The 15,741-nt window shown below is 42.4% G+C and overlaps 2 protein-coding genes across 7 annotated transcripts in view; one reads left to right on the forward strand and one right to left on the reverse strand.

The window, feature by feature from the left end:
- On the reverse strand, nucleotides 1–8,284 carry MEIG1 (meiosis/spermiogenesis associated 1). 6 transcript variants are annotated; one of them, XM_030959895.1, is made up of 4 exons: nucleotides 8,180–8,284; nucleotides 5,705–5,837; nucleotides 3,726–3,888; nucleotides 1–1,654 (listed from the first exon to the last, which is right to left on the reverse strand). In XM_030959895.1, exons 2-4 carry the CDS (start codon nucleotides 5,806–5,808, stop codon nucleotides 1,526–1,528), a joined length of 396 nt encoding a protein of 131 aa, XP_030815755.1. In that variant the 5' UTR covers nucleotides 5,809–5,837; nucleotides 8,180–8,284; the 3' UTR covers nucleotides 1–1,525. The 6 variants fall into 6 exon arrangements, with proteins under 6 accessions (XP_030815755.1, XP_030815760.1, XP_030815759.1 ...); XM_030959900.1 differs by having other exon boundaries at nucleotides 3,726–3,884; nucleotides 7,850–8,268; XM_030959899.1 differs by having other exon boundaries at nucleotides 3,726–3,899; nucleotides 7,850–8,268.
- Nucleotides 8,079–15,741, forward strand: part of DCLRE1C (DNA cross-link repair 1C) — a 12,057-nt gene continuing 4,394 nt past the window's right edge. Inside the window, exons 1-11 of the mRNA XM_030959892.1 lie at nucleotides 8,079–8,219; nucleotides 8,343–8,394; nucleotides 10,069–10,153; nucleotides 11,335–11,394; nucleotides 11,974–12,029; nucleotides 12,108–12,209; nucleotides 12,460–12,532; nucleotides 12,696–12,836; nucleotides 13,358–13,459; nucleotides 14,061–14,197; nucleotides 14,345–14,399. Of these exons, the coding sequence (XP_030815752.1) occupies nucleotides 8,111–8,219; nucleotides 8,343–8,394; nucleotides 10,069–10,153; nucleotides 11,335–11,394; nucleotides 11,974–12,029; nucleotides 12,108–12,209; nucleotides 12,460–12,532; nucleotides 12,696–12,836; nucleotides 13,358–13,459; nucleotides 14,061–14,197; nucleotides 14,345–14,399 (972 nt within the window). The 5' untranslated portion in view covers nucleotides 8,079–8,110. The remainder of the gene's footprint in view (nucleotides 8,220–8,342; nucleotides 8,395–10,068; nucleotides 10,154–11,334; nucleotides 11,395–11,973; nucleotides 12,030–12,107; nucleotides 12,210–12,459; nucleotides 12,533–12,695; nucleotides 12,837–13,357; nucleotides 13,460–14,060; nucleotides 14,198–14,344; nucleotides 14,400–15,741) is intronic.

A 15,741-nucleotide genomic window follows, 5' to 3' on the forward strand; every position in this document is an offset into this window, starting at 1 on the left:
ATGTTTTATTTCTCTACATTTCAGTAACTCTCTATATTCCATTAGCACCTTCTGAGAATATAAGTTTCATAGTTGCTTCAGAATATCTTTCAGTCATTTCTCTAAGAGAGCTCATACAAATTTAAGCTAAAATTTTCCAAGTAGTCTAAATAAGATGAGGAGATCATCAGCAGTCATTGTCAATGAGGTCTTTTAAATATTGCATTCATACTGCTTATTTTGACTAGGAGCTGTAAGTCCTCTATTTCTCATCTTGAGTCTGCTTCCATCTTAGGCTCAAATAAATGAAGAATATCCATGATAGGTGGTCAAATGTACACTGCTAACTCATGCCTAAAACTAAGTTTAGATGCCCTTGGTCAACAGTCTAGAGATAGGAAATATTAATAACAAATTTTTTGTAACTACCTCAAACACACCTACTGATTTACATGACAACAGTCTGTTCTGCTGGTCAATAATCAAGAATTTTGGCATCTCAAAGTATTTTAATTAAATCCCCTCATGAGTGAAGGTAAGTATAGTCCCTCATCTTCATTGAGTGTCTCAGTAGCCCAGGTATAGGCAGCTGCCGCAGAGCTGACATCACAGCAGCACATGCAAAGAAAACATTACATAGCTGCACTTAAAATAAATTAATTGTGCCAACAAGAGCTCCTCTCTATTCAGAACAAAGGCTGTCCAAATGCCAGGATCAGGTGTGGATGTTGATAATGTGACATTTGAAGTTAGATGAGATGAATTCTGCCCAGAAATCCCACATATCATCTGTGTATGTCACTTTCCCCTAAATATTACTGAGCGTGGATTTCATGTTTTTCCTGGAGTTTTATACTCCATGTTCCCAACACCAGCGAATCCACAATCCACCCCCCCAAGAAGGCATATGCTACTAAGTCAATTAATACTTCCTCTTTGAGTAATTAATACTGGCACCTGACAAAAGTACTTTGGGGATAGACAAAAAGACATTTCTGTTGTGACTCTTTCTATCACAGTAACCAGTCTATATCTGCAGCTCAGCACTGGCCATTGTTACTTGATTGTTCAGCATCCTTCACTCAAATTCATTGCTTGTTTTTCTTGCTCTGCTCCAAGGAAATGTCAGTCAGTGCTCTGGCCTCACTTTGGCCATTTGAGTCTCATAACCCTTAGCCACCCCAAGAGACTGTAGCTGACATTAACCAGTGCCAACTAGATTATATTGTCTGAAATAAAGATTGATGCTTGTACTTACAATGGATGTTATACAGTTAACTGAAATATATGATGCCCATTTACCAGCTTTTTAGCTTTATGTCAAAGCATTTGTAACCAGGAAAATGAGGAATAATAAGACTTTTAGTTATAGGAAGGAAAAGTGAAGTTTCTATGTCTATAGTTCAGGCTTCTCTACATTTCCAGCACTTCCCTTTCTATCTAAGCATGGCATGGATACTTAAGGTAAGCCAGATTACACAGTTCATTTACTTACAGGTCTTAAGAAACAATTTATAAAAACAAACCCACCAGAACAGTAACAACTCTAATACACATAAATTTTCACTTTACGGACATCTTTGTCTTCGCATTCTCTTTGTCTGTTGTAATAATAGAATGTATTGTCCCTTCTCTGGAGTTTCTTAACAAATCCAGTTTCTGGCCAGCACTCTACCTACAAGGAGAGCAAAAAGAATATAAAAATCACCTGAACATGCTCACATTAAATGATGTTTGTGCATGACATTGCAAGGAATATAGGGTATACTTTCATAGGAAACCCTCATTTACACCTAAATACTACTTTTCTATTAACTTGCTGAACTTTTAAAAACAGATTGAGAACAAAATGACAGAAACCAGTTTTCAGGTTTAGTATAAAGTTATGTGATCTGAAAAGCCTAGAAATAGGAATCTAATGATATTTAAAAGGCTAATATAAAATTGGACTAGTCAAAGATTTTAAAACACCTTGTTTAGGAATATAACATTGATGCTATTTAGTTACTCAGTAATTTGAGAGGCTGCATCTGCTTCTGTAAGACTGACATATATTTCAAGATTTCTTTCAGATCCTTCTGAGCATGAAAAATGTGCTTTTCATTATTAATTTAGTGAAAATAAAGTAAGCTTCAGACTGTATCAATTAGTAATTTAATGAAAATAAAGTAAGCTTCAGAATGTATCAGTCTCAAAGACAATAGGATCAGTCCCACATAAACTCAGCATCACCCTGGTGCTCTTCACAGTGTTTCACAGTGTAAAGCTTTAAATTAAAGGCTTCAGCATTTGCACGTTCAACAGCTTTATGGCTTTAGTAGCTCTTTCAGCTTGGGCATCTACAACTGCTCCTGATTAAAGTAAACTGTAAAAATCAGGTAATAAGCATCTTATTTCTCTTCCAGGCAGAGCTGACAGTAGGATATCAGACTAGAACATTCTCTAATTGGAAGCCCCAGAAGTGGTTTCATCACTTACTTTATGGCTTCAGGCATACAGCTGTGTTATTTGCATTGTCTGTCTAAACATAACAGCCTTAATATTCATTCCATCTACATTATAATTGCATCTTTAGTAACAACTGCATTATAGACTAATGTGGACTAAACAAGAAATTTTGGAATATGTAAGTTGAAAGGGAATCACTGCCAGGCCCTGGCATGCTGGAACTGAATGCTCACTCACATTACAATTAGTCAGTGGTATTCTTTAACTTTCATCAGGGTTTAACTGCCAGGGGTTGTGCCCTGCCATAAATCTTGAACACACAGTTCCTACCACAATAATGACGTGATTTCCATCTGCACTTACTGAAAATTTTACCACAGCCTTTGCAGTGGTATAAGAGCCCACAATAAAATAATAAACTGCATTTTATTTTGCACATCAATGTGTTTTGCTGTGTTTTGAGTTAACTGGATGGGGAGTGAGTTTCTTGGAACTTTCTGTGGTTTCTTATGTGCATGGCAGGTCAGCATATTTTAAAAGTGTGTTCTTCATACTGTATTTGCTGCTTTAGGAGCTAAATTACAGAGCTGTAATAAAAATGCTATATTGTTTGCTGTATTAACCTGTTGGTTGCTGTTTTGAACCTAGAGTAACCATGGAAATTTGGCCACTACTCAGTAGCTCATTTGATGTGCTGGGAAGCAGCACTAACAGCTGCAGTGAGCAGAGGCACAAGTCCCTGGTGTTGACAAGAGCCTGTGTCACAACTGCCTTTAGTACAGCTCAAATATTTCCATTGTGAACATCATTTTGATAGAGGCCAAGCTCTGAGTGTGCACAAAGCCTGACTGTGCTACCACACAATCCAACTGCAAACTGAAGCAGTAGCAATGACACAGGACTGACTCCACGGACAATCAACAAGTTTCCCATCAAGTCTATTGACAGATTAATGGGGAAGCTTCAGAAAGCTCACTTTGAAATATTTTTTCCTGAACACTGAATGATTCCTTTGGAGATCAGCTACATCTGTTCAAAGAGATCTGTGATGCTTCTAAATGCATCAGAGATGGGGAACAAAACACAGGCTGGGTAGTGTTTCTGCTTCACTTCTGTGAAATGAGTTATTCTACACAGTTAAAAACAGCTCAAGAATTCAAGTTAGACCTGTGAGGAAAGCCACTGTATCAGAACCTAGCCTAAATGAAAGGAAATAAGCAGCACCTCCATTTTTATTTAATCATTTCATATGAGACAGAAGTTTAAAGTAGTAACTCTTAAAAAGTTCTAAATTTTACCTGATCAACTTGTTTTACTTGTTTATATTCCACCTCATCCCTGTATCCAGCTTGCTGAAATCTGTATAAGTTCTCTACAACATCTGACCATATTTTGGCACGATGCATAGATTTTGGTTTGATGTCAGCTTCAGTTGTGACTTCAGAAACTTTAGGCATCTTCCTGAAATTAGACTTAAAAAAATTAAATAGAGAAGACAGAAGCAAGTGATTTTGTTGGGGACATAGAGTAATGGATAGAACAAAATTTTAAAATAAAGGAATTACAGAGTTCAAAGTCTGAGGTTAAAAAAGGGAAAAGTTATAAGCAGTTGGAATCCAATTAAATGCATTACTTGATGTCAAACCCAACTCATCTGTACTTTTGTGTATATCTTGACTCAACCCTCCTAAAATTTAACTGTGCATATTGATGAATTAAAAAAATACTAAATGCAGTACTTTTGAAATTCACATCTTTGCAGTTGCTGTCCTCTTGGGGCAGGCAGGCAGATTTCCAGATTTTTCTTTCTTGCTCCTGAAGTGGCCCCAAACTGGGAACCACAGAATGAAGATCTGGGCTGTTACTGAAGAACAGCAAACACTCAGGATGGGAGAGGAGGGGAAAGGAGAAATGCACAGTCAGTGACATGGCCACAGTGCCAATGACAGAGATGAGGTCTTCAGAGATAAACTGGATAAGGAGACAAGGCACACAACCTGCCAGAATTCACCTCTCTGCCTTTGCCCTAGCAAACAGACTGCCACTGACTTCCTCCTCACACAAAACCCATTTGTTCAGTCTGATGAGAAACAGCAAACAGGTTAATCAACTGCTAAACCTGAAAAGAGCAGAACTGGGACAAGCTGAAACTCAAACTGAAAAGAAAATTAATTAAATAGATAAATGAGAAAAAAACCCCAAACAAACTAAGAACAATGGTAACAAAAAAGCAATAAAAAATTGCAGACAGTGGATACTCACCAGGGATGGATTTGAACTACATTAAAAAATAATTTGGTTTCTGAATTTCATTGCATTTGCTTTCCTAAGCATATCTTATTTTGCTGCTCAAATAGAACTTTTGTTGCTTCTGCCAGCAAAGCACACCCATCACTATCATGCCTCGCAGGTATGATCAGAGATGAGCCCTTTCCCAGTTTTGAAATGTCACCAAGCTTCAGCTTCATAACTAGGAAAGTATCTCCAAGGAATCAAAGCTTCTGGACTTTGCAGTGAGAGCATGAATAGTTTCCTTCCCTGTGGGTACCATGCTGCCTCCAAACCTTGCCCAATTTCTTTATTTGGCAAGTTCCTATATCAACAGAGAGCTTGCAAAGTTGAATGCTGAAATCATATCAAATGCAAAATGTCACTGAGTCTTTTAGAAAAGCAGAAATTGGAAAAAAAAAGTCTTGCACCACATGATAAAAATATTTGGAAAAATTATATCAGGAATTATTGTTATCACAATGTGGACTAGCAGAAAGAAGTCTGCACACCTGTCACCTGTCTGTATGAGAGCCAGCAGCAGACAAAGAAAGGGCCCTTCATCTCTTATTGAATGCATTTATTAGAGACCAATAAAATATATAAAAGGGCATTTTTCTGGCACCACTAAACCATTTCTTGCAGTTCAGTACTCCAAGCATTCTTTTACCAGGCACTGCAGCAGTTTTCAATTGAAAGCAGCCATTCACTAAACTAAAAAAGTAATTTTCCCACCTGGTTGGGAGGTATCAAATACAAATTAACAGGATAAGCACAGATCCTTATTCTAAATTCAGGGTAGTAAGTGGGGTAAGTTTGTTTCTCCTGTGCTGCAAAGGGCTCTTTTGTAGCCATCATAGGATTTTTCAAGCTCTGTATTTTTAATCAGTGTTTGATGAGAACTGTTGTCAGTCAATATTGACTTTAGACAGTCAATATGATGAGCAATAATATTAGATCCTAATAAATGCTAAGCTAGAATGAAATGAAGTGTCTTGTGATAACTCACATGTCCTTAGTGTTAAGTGCTTCTTTACTGGACATGCTGGATTCACCTAATGAAGGTTTTTCTTCGACACATGTGGGTAGGTCTGGCTCTTCTTGAGTCACCATTAATTCAAAGTGCCTGTCCAGAGGTGTTCCTGCCCAAAAAATAAAGATCATATATTGAAAGTTCCAGCTTAGTGACTTCATACAATGAAAGCATCCTATCTTGGGGCTGCTATTTAAAAATTGTACTCTGTGTCTATTGTGTGTCCAAGTTCCAGGCACAAAGCTGTTTTCATTGTACCAGAGCAGGGGAGAGCTGTACTCCAGCCAGAAATTCAGGGAAGAAATGAAAGACAACAGACAGACAAAGGCAAATAAAGAAGACAAGAGAATGGTAAGAAAATATTCAGTTTAATATTAACGCTTTTCTTTAAAGGGAATTTTGAACAGTGAAGTGGACTTTACTGAGATGACAATTTTTGTTTGCCAGCTCCTAATTTAGGGTAAACAGAGAGTGCTTTGGCCTTGGGAACATATTTTTTGATGTTAATCATAACACTGTGGAATCCTAACTAGCCTGGGCTCACTGATGGTGGTCTCCTGAACAGTTACATAAGCTGTGAGAGTTTGTGGGAGGAGAGTGTCTGCTCCCTTAGGGCATCTGCCCAAGGACCACTTTCACTGCAACATGGGGTTACAGGAAAGGGAGGAAGACATAAAACAATATATGGGGACTCAAACCTGAGCAGCAAAGGAGGAAAATGATGATGAAAACCACACCTGTGGCATGTGAAGAGTGTGAGAATGTTTATACCAACACGGTTATCTGATTGGGGACCTTGTCAGTTGGGAAATCTGGGAAAAAGGGGGAAACAAACAAAATATGCAGACACAGCGACCTGACAAAACAAACACTGATAAACAAACCTCAATTCCAGCACTAATAGATGCTAGAGTTCATGAAACTACAGGAATGACATCCAGGGAGACCAACCTGGACTTTGCACTGGTGAGACTTAACCAGGGGGCCCCAGACTTGGAGAGGTGTGGGAATCCACAGAACTGTATAGATCTGTGAGGAATGTGCAGGAGCAGTGAGAAACAATGATGGGAATAGACAGAAAGGAGTATAAAATAAGCCTGTCCTGTGTAAAACAGGACCAGTCAGCGTTACACGCCCAGCTAAGCCCCACACCTGATCATCAGAGACCGTCCTACCCTTTTGTATTTTCTTCAGTCTTAACTGTCTCTCTGCACAAACTCTGTATTCCACATGTGTGTGTGCTGCAAGGACAAAGTGCACCTGTGTACGAGTGAACACTGGTGCCAGCTCTGGCAGTCAGGCTGGGGGTATGAGCACCTATGACATCTGGAGTAGGTGGGGGTACTAAATTTCCATCCACTGGAGTAGGAACAGGATGTGTCCTGAAAAATTAGCTGCTGGGGGAGGGCTGTCATGAGTGAGGGGCTCCGTGTCAGCAGGTGGAGCAGGACTGTGGGTCACAGCCTGCTGCTGGGGAGGAGTGCTGTCTGTATCTTCACCCTTCTTGGTATACTAAGGGTGCACACCCATATTCACCAGCAGAGTTGAAGCTGAAGACGAGGGGCACCTTGGCTCCAGGCCAGGGTATCCAGCGGGATAGGGAGCACCACGTCCCCAGGCAGGAGAGGCCCCGGGGCACAGCAGGGGGAGGAGATGGCGGTACCGCCTACATCACTTAAGTCGGCAAACACAGGATCTGCTTGGGGTCTCAGAAGAGCCAGTAAGGGATTTCAGAGGATGTTAAGGGGTTGGAAAGGCCCTTAAAGATCATCTCGTTCCAACCCCCTGCCATGAGCAGGGACACCTTCCGTGAGATCGTTTTGGTCCAAGCCCCATCCAACCTGGCCTTGAACTGTCCCAGAACTGGGGCAGCACAACCTCCCAGGGAAACCTGTCCCAGCGCCTCACTGCCCGCACTTTAAAAGAATTCTTCCTAATATCTAATCTAAGTTCCCCTCTTTCCAGTGGCTTCTACCTACTCTACCCGACAGTTCCCTGTACATCCCGAGGTGCTCAGGCAGACGTCCCGGCCTGCACCCGTAACTGCGCTGCGACCGTAACTTCACCCCGCTCCCACCGCCCTGGCCACAACCCGCCCACCCAGCCTTTAAGGCGGCCCACCTCTGTTCAAGAGACGCAAAACGGGGACTCTTATCACTCTTATCAGGCGGGGAGGGGTGGCGGCCGAGGCGCGATGGCGGCGCCCTCACGGCCTCCCCCGGCCCCTCACGGCCGGCCCCCCACGACGCCAACGGTCGCCAGGCAACCGCCCGCCATGGCCCCTTTAAAAAGGCCGTGCCCGCCCCTGATAGGCCGGCGCGGGGCGGGGACGCCTCATGATTGGCTGGGGGCCAGGGCGGGCGGAAGCGTGCGGCGCCCGCCATGAGCCGTTTCGGGGGCCGCACGCGCGAGTACCCGGTGCTGTCCATCGACCGCTTCGACCACGACAACCTGCGCGCGCGGGCCTTCTTCCTGTCGCACTGCCACAAGGGTGAGGGCCCGCCGGGAGGGACCCCCGACACCGCCCGTCCTTCCGTCACCCCGCGTGTCCCTCCCTCTGTCCGTTGTCCCCGCCCCGCGTGTCCCCTGGCTGACCCCGTGCCTCTCTCCCCAGATCACATGATGGGGCTGCGGGCTACCGCCCTGAAGAGGCGGCTGGAGGGCAGGTACGGGCTGGAGGCGGGGCGGCCTCTGGGGGAGGTGGCGGCTTCAAGGGGACGCGGCCGGTGCGCGGCAAAGCTCGAGCTAAACAGTGCGAGGAACTGCCATGGATCATCAATCCCAAGATGGGAATGGGACAGAGACACTTCCCACTAGGCCGGGTTGCTCCCACCTGGCCTCGGACTCTTTCAGATATGGGGTATCCACAGCTTCTCTGGGCAGTTTGTTCCAGTGCCGCACCACCCTCACTCGTTGTATAAAACTTCTTCCTTGTATCTCATCTAGGCCTGCCCCCTTGCAATTTGAAGTCAGGTCCCTTATCTACACCGTGTCCTTGTAGAAAGTCTCTCTCTATAATTCTTTAAAGCCCCTTTTAAATAATAAATTGTAGCAGTAATGTGCCCCCAGAATTTTCTCTTCTCTAGGCTGAAGGACCCCAGCTATCTCAGCCTTGCCTTCATAGCAGAGATGCTCCAGCCCCCTGAGCACCTTGGTGACCTCTGGACCTGCTCCAGCAGGTGCCTGTCCTTGCTGTGCTGGGCCCCCAGAGCTGGTGCAGCACTGCAGTGGGGCTCACAGGAGTGGAGCAGAACCCCCTGCCTTGTCCTGCTGCCCAGTGCTGGTGGTGCAGCCCAGGGTAAGATTGGCTTCCTGGGCTGCATGTGCACACTGCTGGCTCATGGCCAGCCTCTCATCCACCAGTACCCCGAAGTCTTCTGCATTGCTGCTGTTAACCCATTTATCCCTCAGACTCAGGTGCACTTGGCCTTGTTGAACTCCACAATGTTCATCAGTTTGGTGAGGATCTCTCTGTTATTCCCTGGAGGCATTGGTACACAGAGACAGTGCTGTGCGTGTGCAGTGAAGGGGCCAGCTGTGCTCTCTGAGGTGTATAAACAAGAAGGTAGCCAGCAGTTTGAAGGAGACAGTTATTCCCCTCTGGCCAGCATCTGTGAGACTTTCTGGGGTACTGTGCCCAGCCCTGAGCTCCCCTGGATGGTAAATTGATAGGTGTTAGCATCACCACGCTGGTCTGGGGCCAGGGCCATATCATGTGTGAGGAGAGGCTGAGAGAGCTGGATGTCTTCAGCCTTGGGGGTAGGAGACAATCATATATCACTGCTTGCAGGTAGGGGTGGAGGAGATGGAGCCAGACTTTTCATGGAAGTGCATAAAGAAAGGGCAAGGGACACCTTTTTCACCATGAGGATGACCAAATGTGGCAGGGAGGTTATGGACCAGTTCCTAGGCTCTCTTTGATTTATTAGAGTAGATACTGCATCTCCTCTGATGCAAGCAGAGAATCTCTTTGCTCATCAGGTCTCTGTGCATCAGCTCAAGCTTCATAAGGAGTATTCTGTGTTCTGCTGTGTGCTGGCTGTCCCACATTCCTGTTCCAGGGGTGTGTGCAGGGGTAGAGAAACAGCAGATAGGTCATGACCATGAACCACATTCTGCATTTGTGACTGCAATCCACACAGGCAGGGGCACACAGGGGTAGGTTTGGGTTTGCTGTGCAAGGGAGAAGTCTGCAGGCCTCCAGCTTTGCAGGTCTCCTCACATGAGAGGTTTCTGAGGGCAGGGTTTGATATTCTGGGTGCCAGGTGCTGATGTGTTGTCAGATTGTTCCTCATGTCTACTTTAAAAAACATTTATCTGTGTTTTTTGTCTCCTCACAGCTTGAAAGTTAAACTCTACTGCTCACCAGTAACTAAGGAATTGTTGTTGACTAACTGGAAATACAAGTTTTGGGAGAATCATATTGTGAGTTTGTGTTTATTTTGAAAATAGCACTTTCCAAGCAGTGATTCTCAGAAAGAAGCAGCTCTCTGCTCCTCAGGAGTGTCTGATGATTGATATTGATAGAGTGTTTCGAGGCCTAAGTGCCATCAATGTGCCTTTCCTGCTGCTTGCTATGTGGCATTGGTTTGTTGTTTAATTATTTTTCCCCCCACAAAATTTTTCCTTTTCTCTCAACTTCAGCTTTACATGGCCTTCATCCTTACACTGATCATGTGTACATTTGAATTTGTATTCATTTTCTTACCTTGCTCATGTCTCTTTGCTTCTGTCCTTGATTTCTCTTTGGCTTCTTTTAAAGCCTCATATTGCTTGGAGCGTGTATAATCTGAAGTTATATGAATTTCATTTTGCTTTTTGGAAAATGGACTACAACATGAAGAAGTTGTAGTATAAAATCACTGAAAAATTTCATACATTTACATGATTTCCAGTGTTTGGAGCCAGACTGCAAGGGATCAGTGTTATGTACAGGTGTGACTTGAAGTTATTTCCTTCCTTTTGCAGATGCAGGCATTATAAAATGGAACATGAGTTTTTTTACAGAAATGAAAATAATTATATAATAATTATTATATCTATTAATATAATATATTATTATATATATATTATGGTAGTTACATAATAATTATTAATTATAAAATAGGCATTGTAAAACAGAACATGAGTTTTTTTACAGAAATAAAAATAATTATCTCTGCACAAATACAGGAATATGTCCTTCCAGTGATTTGTGGGCTCTGCTTCTAGTAATAGGGGGCAGTGGGAAGTCCTGCAGCACAGAGATGTCCTAGCAAGATCCACTGCTGTGGAACTGGGATTTTTGGGCTTTGCAATCATCCAAAAATAATGTGATCAATCCAGAGGAACAAGAGCTGTTGCTGATAGAAGTCCAACATGCTCTAACTTTTAGGCATGCACACCTTGCCTGAGGTATCTCCATTTAATTTTTAGATAACTTTAAGGAAAATTTATTCCACTGGAAATGGAAATTTATGACTTACTACAGGAAAATGAGTTTAATTTTACGGGCTTAGCATTAGCCACAGTGAGTGCTACAGATGTCTACATAATAAATAACTAGACATAAACATGATACAGAATGTTCAGTAAATCCTATAATGCAATTAATAATTTTGATACAGGTTGCATTGGAAGTTGAAACACCAACTCAGATTTCTTTAGAAGATGAAACATCTGGTGAGGTAAGTTACAGGAAAAAAAGATTCATATGTCAGTCATGGGCAGCAATGATGAGTACAGGAAACACAGCTGCAGCATCTGAGGTGCACAAGCTATTTTTAAAATGTATGTGCCCCTCCTCTCCTGTAGTGACAGAAAAGTGGGGTGGTAGTTCTAAACTAAAAAAGGCTCAATTCAGAGTAGATAGAAGGAGGAAGCATTTTACAATGAAACATTCAAGGTCAGGATGAGGCTCTGAGCAGTCTGATCTAGTTGAAGATGTCCCTGCTTATTGCAGGGGAGTTGGACTAGATGAACTTTAAAGGTCCCTTTCAATCCAAACTATTCTGTACTGGCTTACCAGGAACCAAGGATGTAGAACTGTCTTCTGTCCAACTTGCTTTATAGGCACCATACAATTCTTGGTTCTCTCTTCTGCCATGACAGGATGGTGGCTGCAGTGTGAAGAGACTCTCTGGTTTTAAAGCAATGCTAAATGTTGCAGGAGGCTGTGGGGAGTAATGCATTGCTCTCACTGTGCTGACAAAAGTACTGGTAGTACTTACTACAGTCTGAAAATAATGCTAACCCCTTTCTTCCAGAAAGAAGATGTAGTGGTGACACTTCTGCCAGCTGGTCACTGTCCAGGTTCAGTCATGTATGTCCTTTCAGCACTTTAAATGTTTCACCACCTGGCATTTAATGAGGAGTTTGACCCAAATGTTGCTGTCTGCAGGTTTCTGTTTGAAGGTGAGAATGGCACTGTGTTGTACACAGGGGATTTCAGGCTTGCAAAAGGAGAAGCAGCCAGAATGGAGCTTTTGCATTCAGGGACCAGGTGAGCTATTTGTGGGAGATAAAAAAGAACAGAAGATCATATAGCAGGGGCAATTTGGCTAGGAATTAATTATTTTTTCCACATTTTTTATTCTAGATTAAATATAATTGCAATACTGCAGTTACAAGCCCCCTTTGACATATTCTTTGTAATGAAGAGGTAGAGTTACCTCCTTTTGAAGAGAGAGGAAGTGGTGTGTCTTAGCACTGTGGTATAATGTTTACTCTGATATCATGTTTCTATCCTCCAGCGTAAAAGACATCCAGAGTGTGTATTTGGACACCACTTTTTGTGATCCTAAATTTTATCACATACCAAGCCGGGTAAGTGTAACAAATTGTGAGAAGAAAGGCCCTTAAAGCTGTTAATTAATTAACTACCCCTTTGTTAGGAAGGTCTTACAAGGCAATGCCATTTTGCATTACTAAATCACAGTATTTGGAAGTATTTTCCAAGGTGATTGACAGCACTTTCCACACTTTTTAGGAGGAATGTTTAAATGGGATCTTGGAGTTGGTGCGAAGCTGGACCTCACTGTCTCGTAATCATGTTGTGTGGCTGAACTGCAAAGCTGCTTATGGATATGAGTATTTATTCATAAACCTCAGTGAGGAACTTGGAATCAAGGTAATGTTTCCCTAACTGCTGCTTTGACACAGATCCTCAGTAATGATTGTGGTCAGCACTGAACTGGCAATGGCTGTTCAGAGGGCTGCTCTAGGCCACAGTTATGCCTGTTTCATTAACTTCCCTTGAAAAGTGCAGTTGTGCTCAGAATGAGGTAACTAGTTGACTTCAGTCTGGAACATCTGGACTTTCCAAAGAGAAGTTAATTCCCAGTTTTCAAGCTCAGTGTTTACCTCACTCCCTTTTATTTTGTGAATGATAAAAGTCATTTGCATACAGCATTAATAATTAGTATATATATTCTGATTTTCTTAAAAGTATTCATCCTTCTTTAGTATGGGTAGTATGTTCTAATTGTTCTAGATGTCCAGGTTTTGGCTGACACATCTCTGCTTGGACATTATTTGGAGTAATAATTTAAATACCTGCCAGCATTTGGGCAGAGCAGAATCACATCTATACAGCTGCTCCAGCTGCACTCTGCCAAACACTAATAAAGAATAAACTCTGGCTTTCTCTAGGTGCACACAAACAAACTTGATATGTTCAGGAACATGCCAGAAATCCTGTGCCACGTTACCACAGACCAGTGCACGCAGATTCACGCCTGTCGGCATCCTCGGGTGCGTTCCTTCTGCAAAGCCTCCCCTGACCTTGCTCTGAAAATGTGGTTATAGGTGCTGATGTCTGGGGCCTCTTGGGTTAGTGAAGACTGGTGAAATGGTGACTTAATGTGAAGCAGAGTGAAAACCTTAGTTAGTGGGTTGAGGTTGTTTTGGTTTTTTTTAAGAAAAAAAAAAAGGAAAAATATATTAGCTTATGCTAGAAGTAATTTAATTGTATTTGAACCCTGAAAATTGTTATATATATAGGTGAAGTGAACAAGCAGCTGAGTAGATCAATCAGGTGTTGCCCATTTCAGTGTATCAAAAGCAGCTCAGATGGTGCTTGTGTGGTTTTAGCATGTGGCCATCTATTTCCAGGATGTCTCTCAGGCTGGGGGCTCCAGCTTGGAGGAACACAGGTAGAACCTGAGATGGCACATTGGGGTGTTGGTGTCTCTGACCGATTTGCTTTTCCAGCTGCACTAAAGAACCAAGGTGTGACAGGGTCTTTCAAGGTAATTAGAAGTGAGAGAGGAACATGGCTTGGCTAAATACTATGCTGCTTAATTTCTGGGTAAAAAAGGTCACTGTTGAACTTAATTTTATATCCATTGGACAGGATGATGACTGCTTTCGAGGGAACAGACTGCCCTGTGGGATGACTTGTCTCAATGGAACTCCCCTGCACGTAATCAGCATCAAACCCTCCACAATGTGGTTTGGGGAAAGGAAAAAGAAAACCAGTGTAATAGTGAGGTGAGCATTTGGGCCCACAGAAACCTGTTTCTTGCCTGATATGTGTATAATTGAATCCCAGAATGGACTTCAAGAGTAGGTTATGCTGGTCTGTTGACCAGGATGAACAGCAGTTACCTAATTTCTGTGCCTCTTCTGTTTTTTTAGGACTGGGGAGAGAACGTACAGAGCTTGTTTCTCTTTCCACTCTTCGTACAGTGAGGTTTGTATACTTCTAGTACTGAGTATACATTGATTAAGAAAATGTAAAAGAGTTTTGATTATTCTGGAGTGGATTACGTGATTTATCATAATAAGAAAAAATCCTGTCAGTAATAAGACGTAAGGAGATAGGAGGTTCTGAATGCTGATGACAGAGAAATTAATTTTAATATAGCTGCAGAGGAGCTTGTTAAAGTAGGGCAGGATTACAAGCCTATTTCCTGTTCTCTGTTCTCAATGTATAGATCACTTCTACAATTGTTTTGACTGCCTTTCTATTTTAGATTATTGTGTAACTATGAAATGCTTAAAGCATGGAGTTTTAGTTTACAATGTGTTGTTTATCTGCTGTGACTTAGATTTGGGTGGATTTGCCTTCTTTTCTCTGCCCACATATTTAAACAAATTTTCTCTCATCCTGACTGCTGCTCTTGCCCCTTTTCCTGTGTTAAAAGACTAAAAGGAAATTGGTCATGGCAACATCCTCCCCACAATCACACACTTTCATTTAACATGATTCAATACAGATCTAAAAACACTTTCTCCTAAGAAACTGAACTGAAACTGGATCAGTGCTAACAATGAACTGTCACAAAGTCTTGCACTACAAAATGGGGGAAGGCAGTACTGTTTTTAGCATCCTGATTAAGTCTAAATTTGCTCTGCCATGGAGAATTTTAAATGGAGGTCCCAGTGTGGAATTTGCTGGTGGAATATGGGGGTTTGTGTAACTCTGACACTCCTACCTCCACATGCAAAAATAGATGGGTCCTTGTCTTGGTTTGAGACAATTTAAAGGAAAACACAAGTTGTCTCTCTTTACAGGTTCAACTAATCCCTTTCCACCAGTAAGGAATGAACCGGAGTTGATAGAAGTGAAAAAATAACAGTTTCCTAACAAGTGCACCAGCAACAGGCAAAAAAAATAACAGTAAATGACTGCTAGATACAAAATTGCAATAACTTTATGGGTTACTCCAGGACAGCCATGATGTATGTACAGATAGCAGTGTAACCTGCAACCTGCAAGTGTTTCCAGTGCTCAGCAGGAGTGCCCCAAACCAGACAATTCCTGAAGAAATTCACTGGAGATAATTTAGAAGATGACAGAGTAAGGCTTGGAAAAAACAGTGTGTTTTGTCATAATGGGCTTTTACAGGGTGCTTCAGGAGAGACTTTAGGAATAGGAAAGGAATACCTGGTCTGCATAACTGGAGGCTTGAACTCCAGTAAGAAAAATGTGTATTTGAGAATATCAGCAGCAGTAAGGACAAAAGGACAAGGAACCACTGGATCACATTCCAGGTCTGCCCCGCCATTTCTTTCAGGGACAGGCATGGTCT

This window comes from Camarhynchus parvulus, chromosome 1A, assembly GCF_901933205.1.
Source record: "Camarhynchus parvulus chromosome 1A, STF_HiC, whole genome shotgun sequence".
NCBI lineage: Eukaryota > Metazoa > Chordata > Aves > Passeriformes > Thraupidae > Camarhynchus > Camarhynchus parvulus.